The 15,907-nt window shown below is 50.4% G+C and overlaps 3 protein-coding genes across 3 annotated transcripts; all 3 read left to right on the forward strand.

The window, feature by feature from the left end:
• Positions 1 to 618: 618 nt before the first annotated feature.
• LOC102430549 (keratin-associated protein 10-3-like) lies at positions 619 to 1,354 on the forward strand. The gene is given in 3 exon segments (XM_023763547.1): positions 619 to 769; positions 845 to 870; positions 872 to 1,354. Coding segments are annotated over 3 exon segments (660 nt in total).
• A 2,927-nt stretch (positions 1,355 to 4,281) lies between these two features.
• Positions 4,282 to 5,148, forward strand: LOC106694351 (keratin-associated protein 10-12-like). Its single transcript, XM_023763541.1, has 2 exons — positions 4,282 to 4,716; positions 4,783 to 5,148. Exons 1-2 carry the CDS (start codon positions 4,282 to 4,284, stop codon positions 5,146 to 5,148), a joined length of 801 nt encoding a protein of 266 aa, XP_023619309.1.
• A 2,785-nt stretch (positions 5,149 to 7,933) lies between these two features.
• On the forward strand, positions 7,934 to 8,848 carry LOC111828174 (keratin-associated protein 10-3-like; the record flags this gene model as incomplete). Its single annotated transcript, XM_023763576.1, has 3 exons — positions 7,934 to 7,967; positions 8,240 to 8,624; positions 8,758 to 8,848. Coding segments are annotated over exons 1-3 (510 nt in total), but the record flags the coding sequence as incomplete, so codon positions are not given.
• Positions 8,849 to 15,907: the final 7,059 nt, after the last annotated feature.

Here is a 15,907-nt window from a genome sequence, read left to right on the forward strand (position 1 = left end):
CAGAAAGGGCAGCTGGACTAGGAGGGATGGTTCTCTCGTGAGGCCAACTCAGACCCCGGGGCAGGCTATTTGCAGACACACCCCCCTTCTACCTCAATGTTATGAACTAAAGGCAGCTTGGGATGCATCAGCAGAGCACACAACACCCTTGGACAGTGATGGCTAACCTATGACACGTGTGTCAGAGGTGACACGAGAACTCATTTTTTTGGTTGATTTTTCTTTGTTAAATGTCATTTAAATATATAAAATAAATATCAAAAATATATATCTTTGTTTTACTATTGTTGCAAATATCAAAAAATTTCTATATGTGACACAGCACCAGAGTTAAGTTAGGGTTTTTCAAAATGCTGACACGCCGAGCTCAAAAGGTTCGCCATCACTACCCTAGGAGCGATATCGCTGAGCAACAACCTGCAGAACGAAAACACAAACCCCCACTAATGAGAGTTCCCTGTGTCCCAAACACAAACAAGGAAGAAGCCGTGCGAGCATCCTGCGGGGAAACACAGCCAGAGAGGGTATAAAAGCCAACAGCCCAGGAACCTTACACACTCACACACACTCTCACACTCACACCCTCCACCTAGTTCACCTCAGCCCCACTGCCCCACGATGGCCACATCTGCCCTGTCCGTCTGCTCCAGCAACCTGAGCTATGGCAACCCCGCCTGCCTGCCCGGCTCCAGTGACTCTTGCACCGACTCCTCCTGGCAGGTGGACGACTGTCCAGAGAGCTGCTGTGAGCCCTCCTGCTGCGCCCCCAGCTGCTGCCAACCCACCTGCTGTGTACCCAGCTGCTGCCAGCCCACCTGCTGTGCCCCCAGCTGCTGTGCCCCAGCCCCCTGCCTGACCCTCATCTGCACCCCCAGTGAGCTGCGTGTCTAGCCCCTGCTGCCAGGTGACCTGTGATACCAGCCCCTGCCAATCAGCCTGCACCAGCTCCTGCACACCCTCATGCTGCCAGCAGTCTAGCTGCCAGCCTTCCTGCTGCACCTCCTCCCCCTGCCAGCAGGCCTGTTGCACACCCGTCTGCTGCACACCCCTCTGCTGCACACCCGTCTGCTGCAAGCCCCTGTGCTGTGTGCCTGTCTGCTCTAGGGCCTCCTCGTGCTGCCAGCCCACCCCCTGCACCTCATCCTGCTGCAGACCCTCCTCCTGCGTGTCCCTCATCTGCTGCCCCGTGTGCAGGCCTGCCTGCTGCGTGCCCGCCTCCTCCTGCTGTGGCCCCACCTCCTCCTGCCAGCCCAGCTGCTGCCGCCCATCCTCCTGCATGTCCCTGCTCTGCCGCCCCCTGTGCTCCCGCCCGGCCTGCTGCGTCCCCGCCTCGGCCCAGAAGTCCTGCTGCTGAGTGATCTTCTTAAGGGCACCCAAACACTCCAGAGCTCACTGCCATCTGCACCCCAGGATTCTTTACTAAGAGCCAGGACGCTGCCAAGTCCCATCTGTGGTCTCCTGGCCACCGCTGTGCCTTTCTCCCTCTGGAAACAGGTCACCCATTTCTCCACTGACTTCCCCCAAAGCAACGTGCCCTGCCACCCAGCCCGGCTGGCAGTGACCCCAGCGACGCCAGCTGGACGCTCCAGATCTTGGAGCCTTGAGAGGAGTGAAGGGAGAGAAGCTGGTTTCTCCTCGCCACCTCACCCGTGTGGCTTAGCACCCCACTGCCTCCTATGCTGGCTTCTTCACTCCCCCCACTCCACCCCCATTCTGTGTACGGTCTGTCCCCTCCAATAAAGTCCTTGCCTGATGCATTTACAGGATTCATTTCTGTTGTTTACAACAAAGACCCCTACCTGACATCCCCCAGGTAGGGTTGGTCCCAGGTCGTTCCCTGGGCCACCATGTTCCTGCCCCTCAGTGGTGACCTGGGAGCCCCCCCTCACTCTGACCACATCTATGTCCAGGAGGTGGACATACTTTCTGGACACAAAAGCTGAATCATCTGACAGCGGTGCCTGCCCTGGGGAGGGGCAACTCCTCAGGGGTGACTCAGGCTGTCTTCAGCGTCCCACTCAGAAGGGCTGGTTCAGGAAGGGGTTCGCACAGCAGGTCCCCAGCACATGTGACTAGGGTGCCTCCATGGGCCTGAACCGCCTGTGCTGACACCTGCTCTCCCTCTTGGAGCCTGGGATTTGGGGAAGTGGCGGGCACAGGTGCCATGTGACCCGCCCCCGATAAAACCCTGGGCCCTGATCTCTGACAAGGTCCCCGGTAGACATCGCACAGGTGCTGTCACACTCCCTGTGAGCAGTTCAGTGCCTCCTGCATGACCCACCGGGACAGGACTTGGAAGCTGCACCTGATGTCCCCACCACCTCCCTAGGAGCCTTTTCCTGCGCTGACTTAGCTCTGTGTACCGAGTCCTAAGAGCTCTAGAGAGTCATCGAAACAGGGTAGGGGGAGGGGGCTGAGGACCCCAACACCCATCAGAATGAAAACCATGTTCAAGTCTGATCATAGCACACAGGCCTAGAGTGTAGACAGGCACATGTTACAACATGTAAATCCCCCTTGAGTGACACTGACTTGGTAACAGAGTATGACCCGGAGGACGAAAAACACAGCCCCAGGCTGGAGGAGAGATTCGCAATGCACAGGCCCCCGGGGTGCGCTGAGGCCGCCTCCCCCAGCTCCTGAGAGCTGACCAGGCACCTCTCTTCCCAGCTCAGTGGTCAGGAACATCACATTGGGAGCTATTGTGAGAATAGTTACACCATGGAAATGGGCAAACACCACAATCGGGCTTTTGTGTTGTTTTTGTTTCACAGGCAGCCAGTTATTAAACATTTACCTGCAGACCCTGCACATAGGCAACAAAGAACTCAGATTCAGAATATGTAATCATTTTCTACAAGTCAAAACGTACAATAACCCTATTTAACAGGTTCACGCACGATTGAGCAAATCTGAGAGCAGACTCCCAGAACTAGGACTGCAGAGCAGAGTGAGCAGGCACTGGTGATAGAAGATCCCTCGGGGGTGGGAGCATCCCTGGGCCTGGCCTGCGCCTGTTAGCAGTCCGGGAGGCCTCGAGGAATGTCTGACTGATGGGATGTAGCTGAGTGGCACTCCCCCTGTAGGAGCGCACTGACCACCAGGAGGCAGCTCCTGCGCTGAGCGTCTGCCCCCTGGTGGTTAGTGCGCATCATAGCAACCAGTCCTTCTGGCGTTCTGTCAATTTGTATATTAGACTTTTATTATGTAGGATTAACAATCAAGAAAGGAAACAAAGGCACAAGCAGTCCTCGTTTTCCATAAGGAGGCCTGGCCGTGCTGGTGGTGCTTTCTGCAGGGAGGCGGACAGGGACCTCGGGCTCACACACACAGCTCTCAGGGTCAGGTACATGCTGATGGCGTGGGGAGGCTGTGGACAGGCGCGGGGTCTGTCCCTCACTGAGCGCACAGGCAGGTGACAGGGGTGTGCACTGCCCACCCAGGGACATGGAGGTGCCACTGGCAGACCTTCCAACTTTACCTGCTTGCCACCTGCCCCAGGGGAGTCCCTGAACCGGAGGGCGTGCTGGGGAACCACAGTTAGAAATGCTGCACCTTCTGCCCTCTCTGGCCCAGGCCTCTCCAGCCAGGCACTAGGGAAGCCGTGGCACTCAAACGCTCAGAATCCCCAAGTGTTCGCAGGACATCCCAGGTGTCCAGAAAGGGCAGCTGGACTAGGAGGGATGGTTCTCTCGTGAGGCCAACTCAGACCCCGGGGCATGCTATTTGCAGACACACACCCCTTCTACCTCAATGTTATGAACTAAAGGCAGCTTGGGATGCATCAGCAGAGCACACAACACCCTCGGACAGTGATGGCTAACCTATGACACGCGTGTCAGAGGTGACACGAGAAATCATATTATTGGTTGATTTTTCTTTGATAAATGGCATTTAAATATATAAAATAAATATCAAAAATATATATCTTTGTTTTACTATGGTTGCAAATATCAAAAAATTTCTATATGTGACACAGCACCAGAGTTAAGTTAGGGTTTTTCAAAATGCTGACACGCCGAGCTCAAAAGGTTCGCCATCACTGCCCTAGGAGCGATATCGCTGAGCAACAACCTGCAGAACGAAAACACAAACCCGCACTAATGAGAGTTCCCTGTGTCCCAAACACAAACAAGGAAGAAGCCGTGCGAGCATCCTGCGGGGAAACACAGCCAGAGAGGGTATAAAAGCCAACAGCCCAGGAACCTTACACACTCACACTCACACTCACACTCACACTCACACCCTCCACCTAGTTCACCTCAGCCCCACTGCCCCACCATGGCCGCATCCGCCCTGTCCGTCTGCTCCAGCAACCTGAGCTATGGAAACCGCGCCTGCCTGCCCGGCTCCAGTGACTCCTGCACCGACTCCTCCTGGCAGGTGGACGACTGTCCAGAGAGCTGCTGTGAGCCCTCCTGCTGCGCCCCCAGCTGCTGCCAACCCACCTGCTGTGCCCCCAGCTGCTGCCAACCCACCTGCTGTGTCCCCAGCTGCTGCCAACCCACCTGCTGTGTCCCCAGCTGCTGCCAGTCCACCTGCTGTGTCCCCAGCTGTTGCCAAACCACCTGCTGTGCCCCCAGCTGCTGCCAGTCCACCTGCTGTGCCCCCAGCTGCTGCCAGTCCACCTGCTGTGCCCCCAGCTGCTGTACCCCAGCTTCCTGCCTGACCCTCATCTGCACCCCAGTGAGCTGCATGTCCAGCCCCTGCTGTCAGGTGACCTGTGATCCCAGTCCCTGCCAATCAGCCTGCACTAGCTCCTGCACACCCTCATGCTGCCAGCAGTCTAGCTGCCAGCCCTCCTGCTGCACCTCCTCCCCCTGCCAGCAGGCCTGCTGCACACCCGTCTGCTGCACACCTGTCTGCTGCAAGCCCCTGTGCTGTGTGCCCGTCTGCTCTGGGGCCTCCTCGTGCTGCCAGCCCACCCCCTGCACCTCATCCTGCTGCAGACCCTCCTCTTGCGTGTCCCTCATCTGCCGCCCCGTGTGCAGGCCTGCCTGCTGTGTGACCACCTCCTGCTGTGGCCCCACCTCCTCCTGCCAGCCCAGCTGCTGCTGCCCGTCCTCCTCCATGTCCTTGCTCTGCCGCCCCCTGTGCTCCCGCCCGGCCTGCTGCATCCCCGCCTCGGCCCAGAAGTCCTGCTGCTGAGTGATCTTCTTAAGGGCACCCAAACACTCCAGAGCTCACTGCCATCTGCACCCCAGGATTCTTTACTAAGAGCCAGGACGCTGCCAAGTCCCATCTGTGGTCTCCTGGCCACCGCTGTGCCTTTCTCCCTCTGGAAACAGGTCACCCATTTCTCCACTGACTTCCCCCAAAGCAACGTGCCCTGCCACCCAGCCCGGCTGGCAGTGACCCCAGCGACGCCAGCTGGACGCTCCAGATCTTGGAGCCTTGAGAGGAGTGAAGGGAGAGAAGCTGGTTTCTCCTCGCCACCTCACCCGTGTGGCTTAGCACCCCACTGCCTCCTATGCTGGCTTCTTCACTCCCCCCACCCCACCCCCATTCTGTGTACGGTCTGTCCCCTCCAATAAAGTCCTTGCCTGATGCATTTACAGGATTCATTTCTGTTGTTTACAACAAAGACCCCTACCTGACATCCCCCAGGTAGGGTTGGTCCCAGTACGTTCCCTGGGCCACCATGTTCCTGCCCCTCAGTGGTGACCTGGGAGCACCCCCTCACTCTGACCACATCTATGTCCAGGAGGTGGACATACTTTCTGGACACAAAAGCTGAATCATCTGACAGCGGTGCCTGCCCTGGGGAGGGGCAACTCCTCAGGGGTGACTCAGGCTGTCTTCAGCGTCCCACTCAGAAGGGCTGGTTCAGGAAGGGGTTCGCACAGCAGGTCCCCAGCACATGTGACTAGGGTGCCTCCATGGGCCTGAACCGCCTGTGCTGACACCTGCTCTCCCTCTTGGAGCCTGGGATTTGGGTAAGTGCCGGGCACAGGTGCCATGTGACCAGCCCCCGATAAAACCCTGGGCCCTGATCTAGGACAAGGTCCCCGGTAGACATCGCACAGGTGCTGTCACACTCTCTGTGAGCAGTTCAGTGCCTCCTGCATGATCCACCGGGACAGGCCCTGGGAGCTGCACCTGATGTCCCCACCACCTCCCCAGGAGCCTTTTCCTGCGCTGACTTAGCTCTGTGTACTGAATCCTAAGAGCTCTAGAGAGTCATCGAAACAGGGTAGGGGGAGGGGGCTGAGGACCCCAACACCCATCAGAATGAAAACAATGTTCAAGTCTGATCATAGCACACAGGCCTAGAGTGTAGACAGGCACATGTTACAACATGTAAATCCCACTTGAGTGACACTGACTTGGTAACAGAGTATGACCAGGAGGATGAAAAACACAGCCCCAGGCGGGAGGAGAGATTCGCAAGGCACAGACCCCCAGGGGTGCGCTGAGGCCGCCTCCCCTAGCTCCTGAGAGCTGACCAGGCACCTCTCTTCCCAGCTCAGTGTTCAGTAACATCACATTGGGAGCAATTGTGAGAATAGTTACACCATGGAAATGGGCAAACACCTCAATCGGGGCTTTTGTGTTGTTTTTGTTTCAAGGCAGCCAGTTATTAAACATTTACCCGCAGACCCTGCACATAGGCAACAAAGAACTCAGATTCAGAATATGTAATCATTTTCTACAAGTCAAAACGTACAATAACCCTATTTAACTAAGACAAGCAAATGGCTAGACCAGGGGTGGGGAAACTTTTTGACTCGAGGGCCACAATGGGTTCTTAAACTGGACTGGAGGGCCGGAACAAAAGCATGGATGGAGTGTTTGTGTGAACTAATATAAATTCAAAGTAAACATCATTACATAAAAGGGTACGATATTTTTTTTTTTTTAGTTTTATTCATTTCAAACGGGCCGGATCCGGCCCGCGGGCCGTAGTTTGCCCACGCTGGGCTAGAACAAGCACCTGTAAGAAAAGATATTCAGATGTTCAGTGAGCAGCTGTACTCATCAGGGAGCTATCCATCAGCCACGAAGGCAGGACAGAGGCATTGTTAACCATGCTGGGCTCCATCGTTCCTCTCTGATGCACCATTTTCAGAAGCTTCTGGGGGGGTGTGCTCCCCCAAAACAAGGGCCAAAGCCCAGGGAGGAAACCACACTCCATCCAGGAAGTCAGAGCTCCGTGACTGGGGAGAGGTGGGAACATCCAGACAAACAGTGAACAGAGAAGCCGGGTGACGCCTCTGCACCGGTGGGGCCAGCCCGCAGCCACAGGGGCTCCAGGAGGGGTTTCTCAGTGAAGCTGACTGGTCACCTGATGCCTTGAGCGGAGCTCAGGGACTTTTGAGGACAGGCACACAGGACAACAAGCAAACACACACACGAAGCCATCGTTAACCCTAAGAAAGGAAAAGCAAGCAAAAAAACAACACACGTACACGTAACCATGTTAACCCACTATACCAGCGGTTCTCCACCTGTGGGTCGCGACCCCTTTGGCGGTCGAACGACACTTTCACAGGGGTCGCCTAAGACCATCCTGCATATCACATATTTACATTACGATTCATAACAGTAGCAACATTACAGTTATGAAGTAGCAACAAAAATAATTTTATGGTTGGGTCACAACATGAGGAGCTGTGTTTAAAGAGCCAGAAGGTTGAGAACCACTGCACTATACAGATGTGGCTGTGAACAACACTCAGTTAAATAATACGGTGTGAACACAGATGTAACCAATATTAGGTCTGACTGCCTTCTGGGGCTGGGAAGAGGGGGGTTCACGGGGCTGGTGGCAAAGAAGGAGTGCCTTCCTCCTCCACAGAAATCAGCTTGTATCTAAAACTGAAAACTGAAGAAATAACAGAATGTGCACGGTATTCGGTAATTTTGAGATAAAAGGGGAACTAAGAACGGGGTCTAGGACGGACATTGGGAGAAAGGCACCCAGAGAAGAGCCATGGACACCCCCATGGGGTTTGGGGGTGGCACAGGCAAGGGGGCACTTCTCTTGCCCAAGGCCCCCTTGCTCCATGGAGGAGGGTGTGGGACACAAGTGCAGCATCTGCTGGTGCAAAGCACCCTGAGCCTGGAACTCACGCTAGAGGTGCACAGAGGGGCTAGGCTCAGAGTCACACCCACCTCCTGAGCCGTCCTTTAGGATCTGCATCTCAGCACTTGCTCTCAGGACTCAAACACTCCTCCAGTGACCAGCCGTCACCAGCCACACTCAGAAGTGTGGCATGGCCGACACCTGCTGCTCCAGAACCTGTTACCGCCGCGTCTACCCTGTCCGTCTGCTGCAGCGACCTGAGCTGTGGCAGCCATGTCTGCGCCCCAACCACTCTCCTTGGCTCCTCCAGGCAAGTGGACAATTGCCAAGAGAGCTGTTGTGAGCCCCCCTGCTGCACCCCCAGCTGCTGCCAGTCCACCAGCTGCACCCCAGCCCCCTGCCTGATCCTTATCTGTGCCCCTGTGAGCTACATGTCCAGCCCCTGCTGCCAGAGGGCCTGTGGGCCCAGTACCTGCCAATCAACCTGCACCAATTTCTGCACGCCCTCTTGCTGCCAGCAGTCTAACTGCCTGCCCTCCTGCTGCACCTCCTCCCCCTGCCAGCAGGCCTGCTGTGTGCCCGTCTGCTGCACACACCTGTCTGCTGCACACCTGTCTTCTACACACCTGTGTGCAGCAAACCTGTGTGTATGTGCCTGTCTGCTCTGGGGCCACCCCCTGCCCAGTTCCCTCATGCGGCCAGCCCACTTACTGCTGCTCACCCTGCTGTAGACCCTCTTCCTGCGTGTCCCTCATCTGCCGCCCCATGTGCAGGCCTGCCTGCTGCGTGCCCACCTCCTCCTGCTGTGGCCCTGCCTCCTCCTGCCAGCCCAGCTGCTGCCGCCCGTCCTCCTGCATGTCCCTGCTCTGTAGTTCCATGTGTTCCCACCCAGCCTGCTACGTCCCCACCTTGGCAGACTTCTCTCCAGGGCCAGCAGGCCCAGGGATTCTCCCTACTCACCAGCACCTAGAAGCCCCTGGAAGCCCCTGACCGCCAGCTTCCTTGGCTCACCCTCTCTGGGTGTAGCTCAGCCCCACTTCCTCCAGCCCAGCCCAGGTTGGGGCCCTGAAAGCTCACTAAGCTCCTCTCCTGACCATGGCCCTGGCTGCCCTGGCTGCGCCACACCACGCTTCCTGGCTCAAGGCCATAGCCCTCCTTTGGTCAGGAATGGGCCCTGCCTGACCCCGGTCCTGCACAGAGCAGTGTCACTCAACCTCTGAGCACCAATAAAAACTCTGCTCCCCTCTCTGGCCCTTCATGAGACTGCACACATCTGGGGGTGGGCGGGGCAGTGCTGAGGCCTGTGCCCTCGGCTGTCGTGATATCACCAGTTTAGGGAACTTTGAGGGGCTCTTGCACATGACACCTGGAAGCTCATGTCCCCTTCATGCCATTCGGCTGTTTGACCACCATCACAGGTCGTGCAGGGTCCCAGCTTTGTTCCGGGCCCAATCCTGTGGGCCCCGCCTGGCATAGCGCCCAGACTGGCCTCTTGGGATGGCTGGGCACCCAGAACTCACACTCAGTCATAGACACTGGGACACACACCCTGTGCCCTGGCACTGATCCAGCTACTAGGCCACCGAGGGCAGAGACCAGGACGCAGCCTTCAGAGCTCCACCTGCTGGGCTGGGCTGGGCTGAGGGAGAGCAGGTGGGGAAGGGAGGATCCCGGCCGGCATTGGTGTGGAACGTCCAGAACATGTGGGAGCGAGTCCAAACCATGAAGTGGGAGGTAGATGTGAACACGTGTGTCCAGATGTGGCCAGATGCAAGTTCACACACGATTGAGCAAATCTGAGAACAGACTCCCAGAACTAGGACTGCAGAGCAAAGCGTGCAGTCACTGGTGATGTGAAGATCACCACACTGCCCATAAGCAGTTCTGGGTCTGTATAATAGCACAGATTGTCCCGGCCGGTGGCTCAATTCGGTGAGTATCGCTCCCTACACCAGAAAGTTGTGGGTTCAATTCCCCATCAGGGCACATACCTAGGTGCAGATTTGATCACCAGTTGGGGCACATACAGGAGGCAACCGATTGATGTTTTCTCTCTCTCTCTGTCTCTTTCTCTCTCCCTCTCCTTCTCTTCTTTCCTCTCTCTAAAAATCAATAAACATGTCCTCAGGTGAGGATTAATTTTTTTTTTTAAATAGCACAGATTTGCAACATGGAGGCTCACATTTCTCTATCTTTGCCAGTTTGATAAGAAACATATTTTATCATGATTCCTTTGCCGAGGTATGCATCCTCCCAAAGTGTGGACACGCCATTATCAATTTATGTACCGTACAGATGGACAGGCATTTAAAGTCTTTCTAGTCCTGATTATTACAAACCCCACCATGAGGGGCCTCACATACCGTATACCCATGTGCACCAATGCATGTCTTCATGGCGCTTGCATTGCTTGACGTGGCATTTCTAGGCCGGAATGTTTGCCAATTTTAAATTCTGAGAGATACTGACAAATGCCCTTCTAAGGACTTTTCAAAGTTGTGCCACTAAAATGTCAGAAAACGGAGAAAATAGGAAACTCTAAGCTTTCCTTCCCCAAACACTGTGGGCGGGGGGCGGGGGGGGGGCGGGTGGCAAAGCTGACAGAATCAGCTGTATCTAACTCTGGAAAATGGTCAAAGGTTTAAAACAGCCAAGGAAATGCTTTGTCAAGAGAAAACGCAGGTGCAGCCACATGGAACCACTTTGCAGCGTGTTCGCAGTCCCTTGCGCCACCCGTCCCCGCTCAGCCGCAGTCTGAACTCAGCAGCCTGTGCTGTTCCCGGTGAGTCCTGGTGCTGGAGGGAGCACGGCAGACCTTGTCTTAGCAGCGGTTCTCAACCTTCTGGCCCTTTCAATACAGTTCCTCATGTTGTGACCCAACCATAAAATTGTTGTCGTTGCTACTTCACAACTGTAATGTTGCTACTGTGATGAATCGTCATGTAAATATCTGATACGCAGGATGGTCTTAGGCGACCCCTGTGAAAGGGTCGTTCGACCGCCAAAGGGGTCGCGACCCACAGGTTGAGAACCGCTGTAAGCGTGGTTGTTTGTTTTAACCTGCCTGGTGGCTTGTTGAAGGACTCACACAAAGGGCTTGCCTTTATTTCTCCCAACTCAGAACTTCCTCAAGGCATGGAGGCATGTGCATGGCAGTGCTTGTCACGTAAACAAGTGAAGGCACCCGAGGGAAGAGTATCAGCTGTGGCAAACAGAAGACACCCTGATGAGCCCAGACTGACAAACTGGGGAATGAGATGCTTTCAAGAATAAGGTTTTCAAAGCTTCCACCAATTCCTGGGAGTCTCAAAGCTCCATGTTACATATGAGGGGGTGCGTGCTCAGAAACGACCTGAGAAGGCCTTAAATACTCACCTCTGACTGCACTTCAAGCTCTGAGCAAGCAGGAAGTGAAGGTGAAGGCAGAATTGTAAACTGTCTAGTTGAGGGTTGAAGGCATGTTCCAACAGAGCCCAGCTAAAAAGACTGGGAGGGGAAATAAAATTGGGGGATCCAGGTGTTTAAGGAACTGTCGGTCAAATTACTATTTGACTACTAACAGAGACCACACATGACAAAGAGTACAGTCACTACAAAATAGTTTAAAAGAGTTGCTAAACAAACAAACAAAAAGCCACAACAATCAGCAACAACAAACTATATGAAGGGAGGAGAATCTGATGTCAATTATCTATATATATAAAAGCTCTCTCTATATAAAAGCCTAAGTGACCGGCCGACCTGCCGGTTGCTATAATGCGCACTGACCACCAGGGGCCAGACCCTCAACACAGGAGTGGAAATCACAGGCATGGAAACATGGAACAGACTGATGAATCTCAGAGGGAAGGGGAGAGGGGGAGGGTGGGAAGAGATTATACAAAGATCTTATATGCATACTAGAGGCCTGGTGCACAGATTCGTGAACCAGTGGGGTCCCTCAGCCTGGCCTGCAGGGATCGGGCCGAAACCGGCTCTCTGACATCCTCTGAGGGGTCCTGGATTGCAAGAGGGTGCAGGTCAGGCCAAGGGACCCCACCAGTGTCCCTCGATGAATCCGTGCACCGGGCCTCTAGTCACATTATAATATTCAAAATGTTTTTTAAAAAATTACAAGGCATGTAAAGTCTAGGAATTGAGTTTACTAGACAAAGTCTTTAGGTCAACTTTATTAATATACTCTAAGAGTTCATAAAAACCATGGACAAAGAGTTAAGAGAAACCAAGAGAATTATGTGTCACCAAATATAGTATATATAAAGAGACAGAAATAGAAAAAGGAACCAAATGAAAATTCAGAGTTGAAAAGTACAATAACTGAAATGAAAACTTCACTAGAGGGTCTGAATAGCACATTTGAGCAGGCAGAAGAAAGAATTAGTGAGAGTGAAGATAGGTCAATTGAAATACTGTTGTCTGAGGAGCAGATAAAATAAATGAAATGAAGATAAATGAATAGAGATTAAGGCACCTGTGGGACACCATCAAGCACAACCACATATACTAAATGGAGTCCCAGAAAGATGAGGGAGAGAAAAGAGCAGAAAAAAATTGTAAGAGATAGTGGTCAAGCCCTGGCTGGATGGCTTAGTTGGTAGGAGCGTTGTCTCATGCACCAAAAGGTGCAGGTTTAACTCCCAATCAGGGCACATACTTAGGTTGCAGGTTTGATCCCTGCTCAGGGCATATGTGAGAGGCAATCAATCAATGTTTCTCTCTCATATCAATGTTTCTTTCTCTCCCTTCTTCTTTCTCTAAAAATCAATAAAAACGTATCCTTGAGTGATGATTTAAAAAATAAATAAATAATGGTCAAAAACTTCCCAAATTTGATAAAACAGGACTCTACATCCAAGAAGCTCAATAAACTCAGACAGAATAAACTCAAAGAGATTCACACTGAGATGCATTATAATCAAATTACTAGAAGACAAAGAGAGAATCTTAAAAATCGCAAGAGAGAAGATTGACAGCCAATTTCCCATCTAAAAAATGTGAGACCAGAAGGCAGTAGGATGCCATATTTAAAGTGCATTAAAAATTGTCCATCAAGAACTCTATATCCAGCAAAAATGTCCTTTAAAAATGAAGGCGTCATTAAGACATATCCAAATAAATAAATGTTGAAAGAGTTCATTACTAGTAGATCTGCCCTACAAGAAATAATAATTCAGGCTGAAATAAAAGGGCACTAATCAGTAACTTGGAGCCATAAGAAGAAATAAAGAACACCAATAAGGTATCTGTTTCAGTAGTGTGTGTGTTTTAAGGATTTTTCCATTATGTCTAGGTCTAACTTTTCAGTGAATAGTTCACAGTGTTCTCCTACACTCCTTTTTATTTATGTAAGGGCAGTAACATGCCCCATTTTTACTTCTGACTTTAGTAATTTGAGTCTTCTTTCTTTTTTTCTTAGCCAATCTAGTTAAAGTTTTGTCAATTTTGTTGTTGTTTTCAAGAATAAACTTTTGGTTTCATTGATCGCACTATTGTGTTTCTAGTCTCTATTTTATTAATCTGTATCCTAATCTTTATTTCCTTTAATTTGCTCTTCTTTTACTAGTTTGTTAAGGTGTAAAGTTAGGTTATTGATTTGAAACCTTTCTTCTTTTTAATTGTGTCGATAGCTATAAATTTTCCTCTGAGTATTGTTTTTCTGTATTCTTTAAGTTTTGGTTTATTATGTTTTCATTTGCATTCATCTCTAAGTACTTTCAACTTCCCAATTCTTCTTTTGACCCATTTGTTGTTTCTTTGTTGTTTTATTTCCACATATTTGTAAATTTTTCAGTTTTCCTTCTGTAATTGATTCTAGTTTCATTTCATTGTGATCAGATAAGATACTTTGTGTGATTTCAATATTTTTAAATGTATTGAGATTTGTCTTGTGGCCTAACATATAGTCTAATCAGGAGAATATCCCATGTGCTGTTAAGAAAAATGTGTATTCTGCTGCTGTTGAGTTGAGTGTTGTATACATGTCTGTTAGGTCTAGTTGCTTTATAGTGTTCTTCAAGTCCTCTATTTCATTGTTGATCTTTTTTTTAAATATATTTTTATTGATTTCAGAGAGGAAGGGAGAGAGAGAGAGAGAGAGAGAGAGAGAGAGAGAGAGAGAGAGACAGAAACATCAGTGATGAGAGGGAATCATTGATTGGTTGCTTCCTGCATGCCCCCTACTGGGGATCGAGCCTGCAACCGGGGCATGTGCCCTTGGACAGAATCGAACCCGGGACCCTTCAGTCTGCAGGCCGACACTCTATCCACTGACCCAAACTGGCTAGGGCTCATTTTTGATCTAGTTGTTCTACCATTTCATTTTTTTAAATTAATGAAAATGACTTATTGAAGTCTCCAAGTATTATTGTAGAATTGGAATTGTCTATTTCTTTTTTCAGTTCTGTAAATTTTTTCTTTATGTATTTTGGAAGTCTGTTGCTAGATATATATGTTTATAATTGTCAAATATTCTTGATATATTGACCTTTTATCAATAGTTGAAGTCTTATTTGTCTCTGACAATAATTTTGACTTAAAATCTATTTTGCCATTTTATTATAACCATTCAGATTTCTTTTGGCTACTATTTGCATTAAATATCTTTTTTCAATCTTTCGTTTTCAATATATTTTGTACCTTTGGACCTAAAGTGAGTGAACTGACTCAATAATAAATAGACAAGCTGAAGAGACATAAAACAAGTAATGAGATTGAATCAGTAATAAAAAAAAAACCCTCCCCCAAAAGAAAAGTGCAGGGCCCAGTGGCTTCAATGCTGAATTCTGCTGAATATTAACAGAAGACATGGCACCAACCCTTCTCATCCACCCCAAAGAACACAATGTGAGGCGACACTTCCTAACTTACTCTGTGAGGTCGGTCAGCATTATCCTGATGTCAAAGCCAGAGAAAGATAACAAAGGAAAACTACAGACCAATATCCAATACAATTATACCAAATCCAGCATTATATTAAAAGAATTATACACAATGAGCAAGTGGGATTTATCCCAAGAATGCAAGAATAATTCAACATGTGAGAACCAATCAGTGTGATGCACCATGTCAATAGAATGAAGGGGGAAACCATGTCATCCCAAATGCTACAGAAAAAGCATTTGACAAAAGCCATCTCTTTCACAATACAAAATGCTCAGCAAACTAGGAATAGAAGGAAACTTCCTCAGCATAATAGAGAACATTATGAAAAACCCACAGCTGACAATATTCAACGATGGAAGACTAACAGCCTTTCCTCTAAGACAAACAGGACAAGGATGCCCACTTTTACCACTTCTACTCAACACTGTACTGGAAGTTCTCGACAGAGCAATTGGGAGAGAAGAGAAGAGAAGGGAAGGGAAGGGAAGGGAAGGGAAGGGAAGGGAAGGGAAGGGAAGAGAAGGGAAGAGAAGGGAAGAGAAGGGAAGAGAAGGGAAGGGAAGGGAAGGGAAGGGAAGGGAAGGGAAGGGAAGGGAAGGGAAGGGAAGAGAAGAGAAAGAAGAAAAGAGAAGAAAGAAAAGGAAAGAAAAGAAAAGAAAAGACATTCAAATTAGAAAGAAAGAAAACTTACTACAAAGCTACAGTAATCAAAACAGAGGTACTGGCATAAGGACAGACATATAGATCAATGGAATAAAATTGAGAATCCAGAAAAAAACCCCACAAATATATGGCCAATTGATTATTAACAGTAGTGTCAAGACCATTCAATGGAGAAAGAATCGTCTCTTCAACAAATGTTACTGAGACAACTAGATATTTACATGCAAAAGAGTGAAGTTGAACCCTAGCTCACACCATATATAAAAATTAACTCAGTTTCGGCTCAGAGAAGCCTTAGGTGCAAGTTTCTTCATACAAATCTGGGTTTATCTGACA

Source organism: Myotis lucifugus, unplaced genomic scaffold, assembly GCF_000147115.1.
Source record: "Myotis lucifugus unplaced genomic scaffold, Myoluc2.0 scaffold_291, whole genome shotgun sequence".
Lineage (NCBI taxonomy): Eukaryota > Metazoa > Chordata > Mammalia > Chiroptera > Vespertilionidae > Myotis > Myotis lucifugus.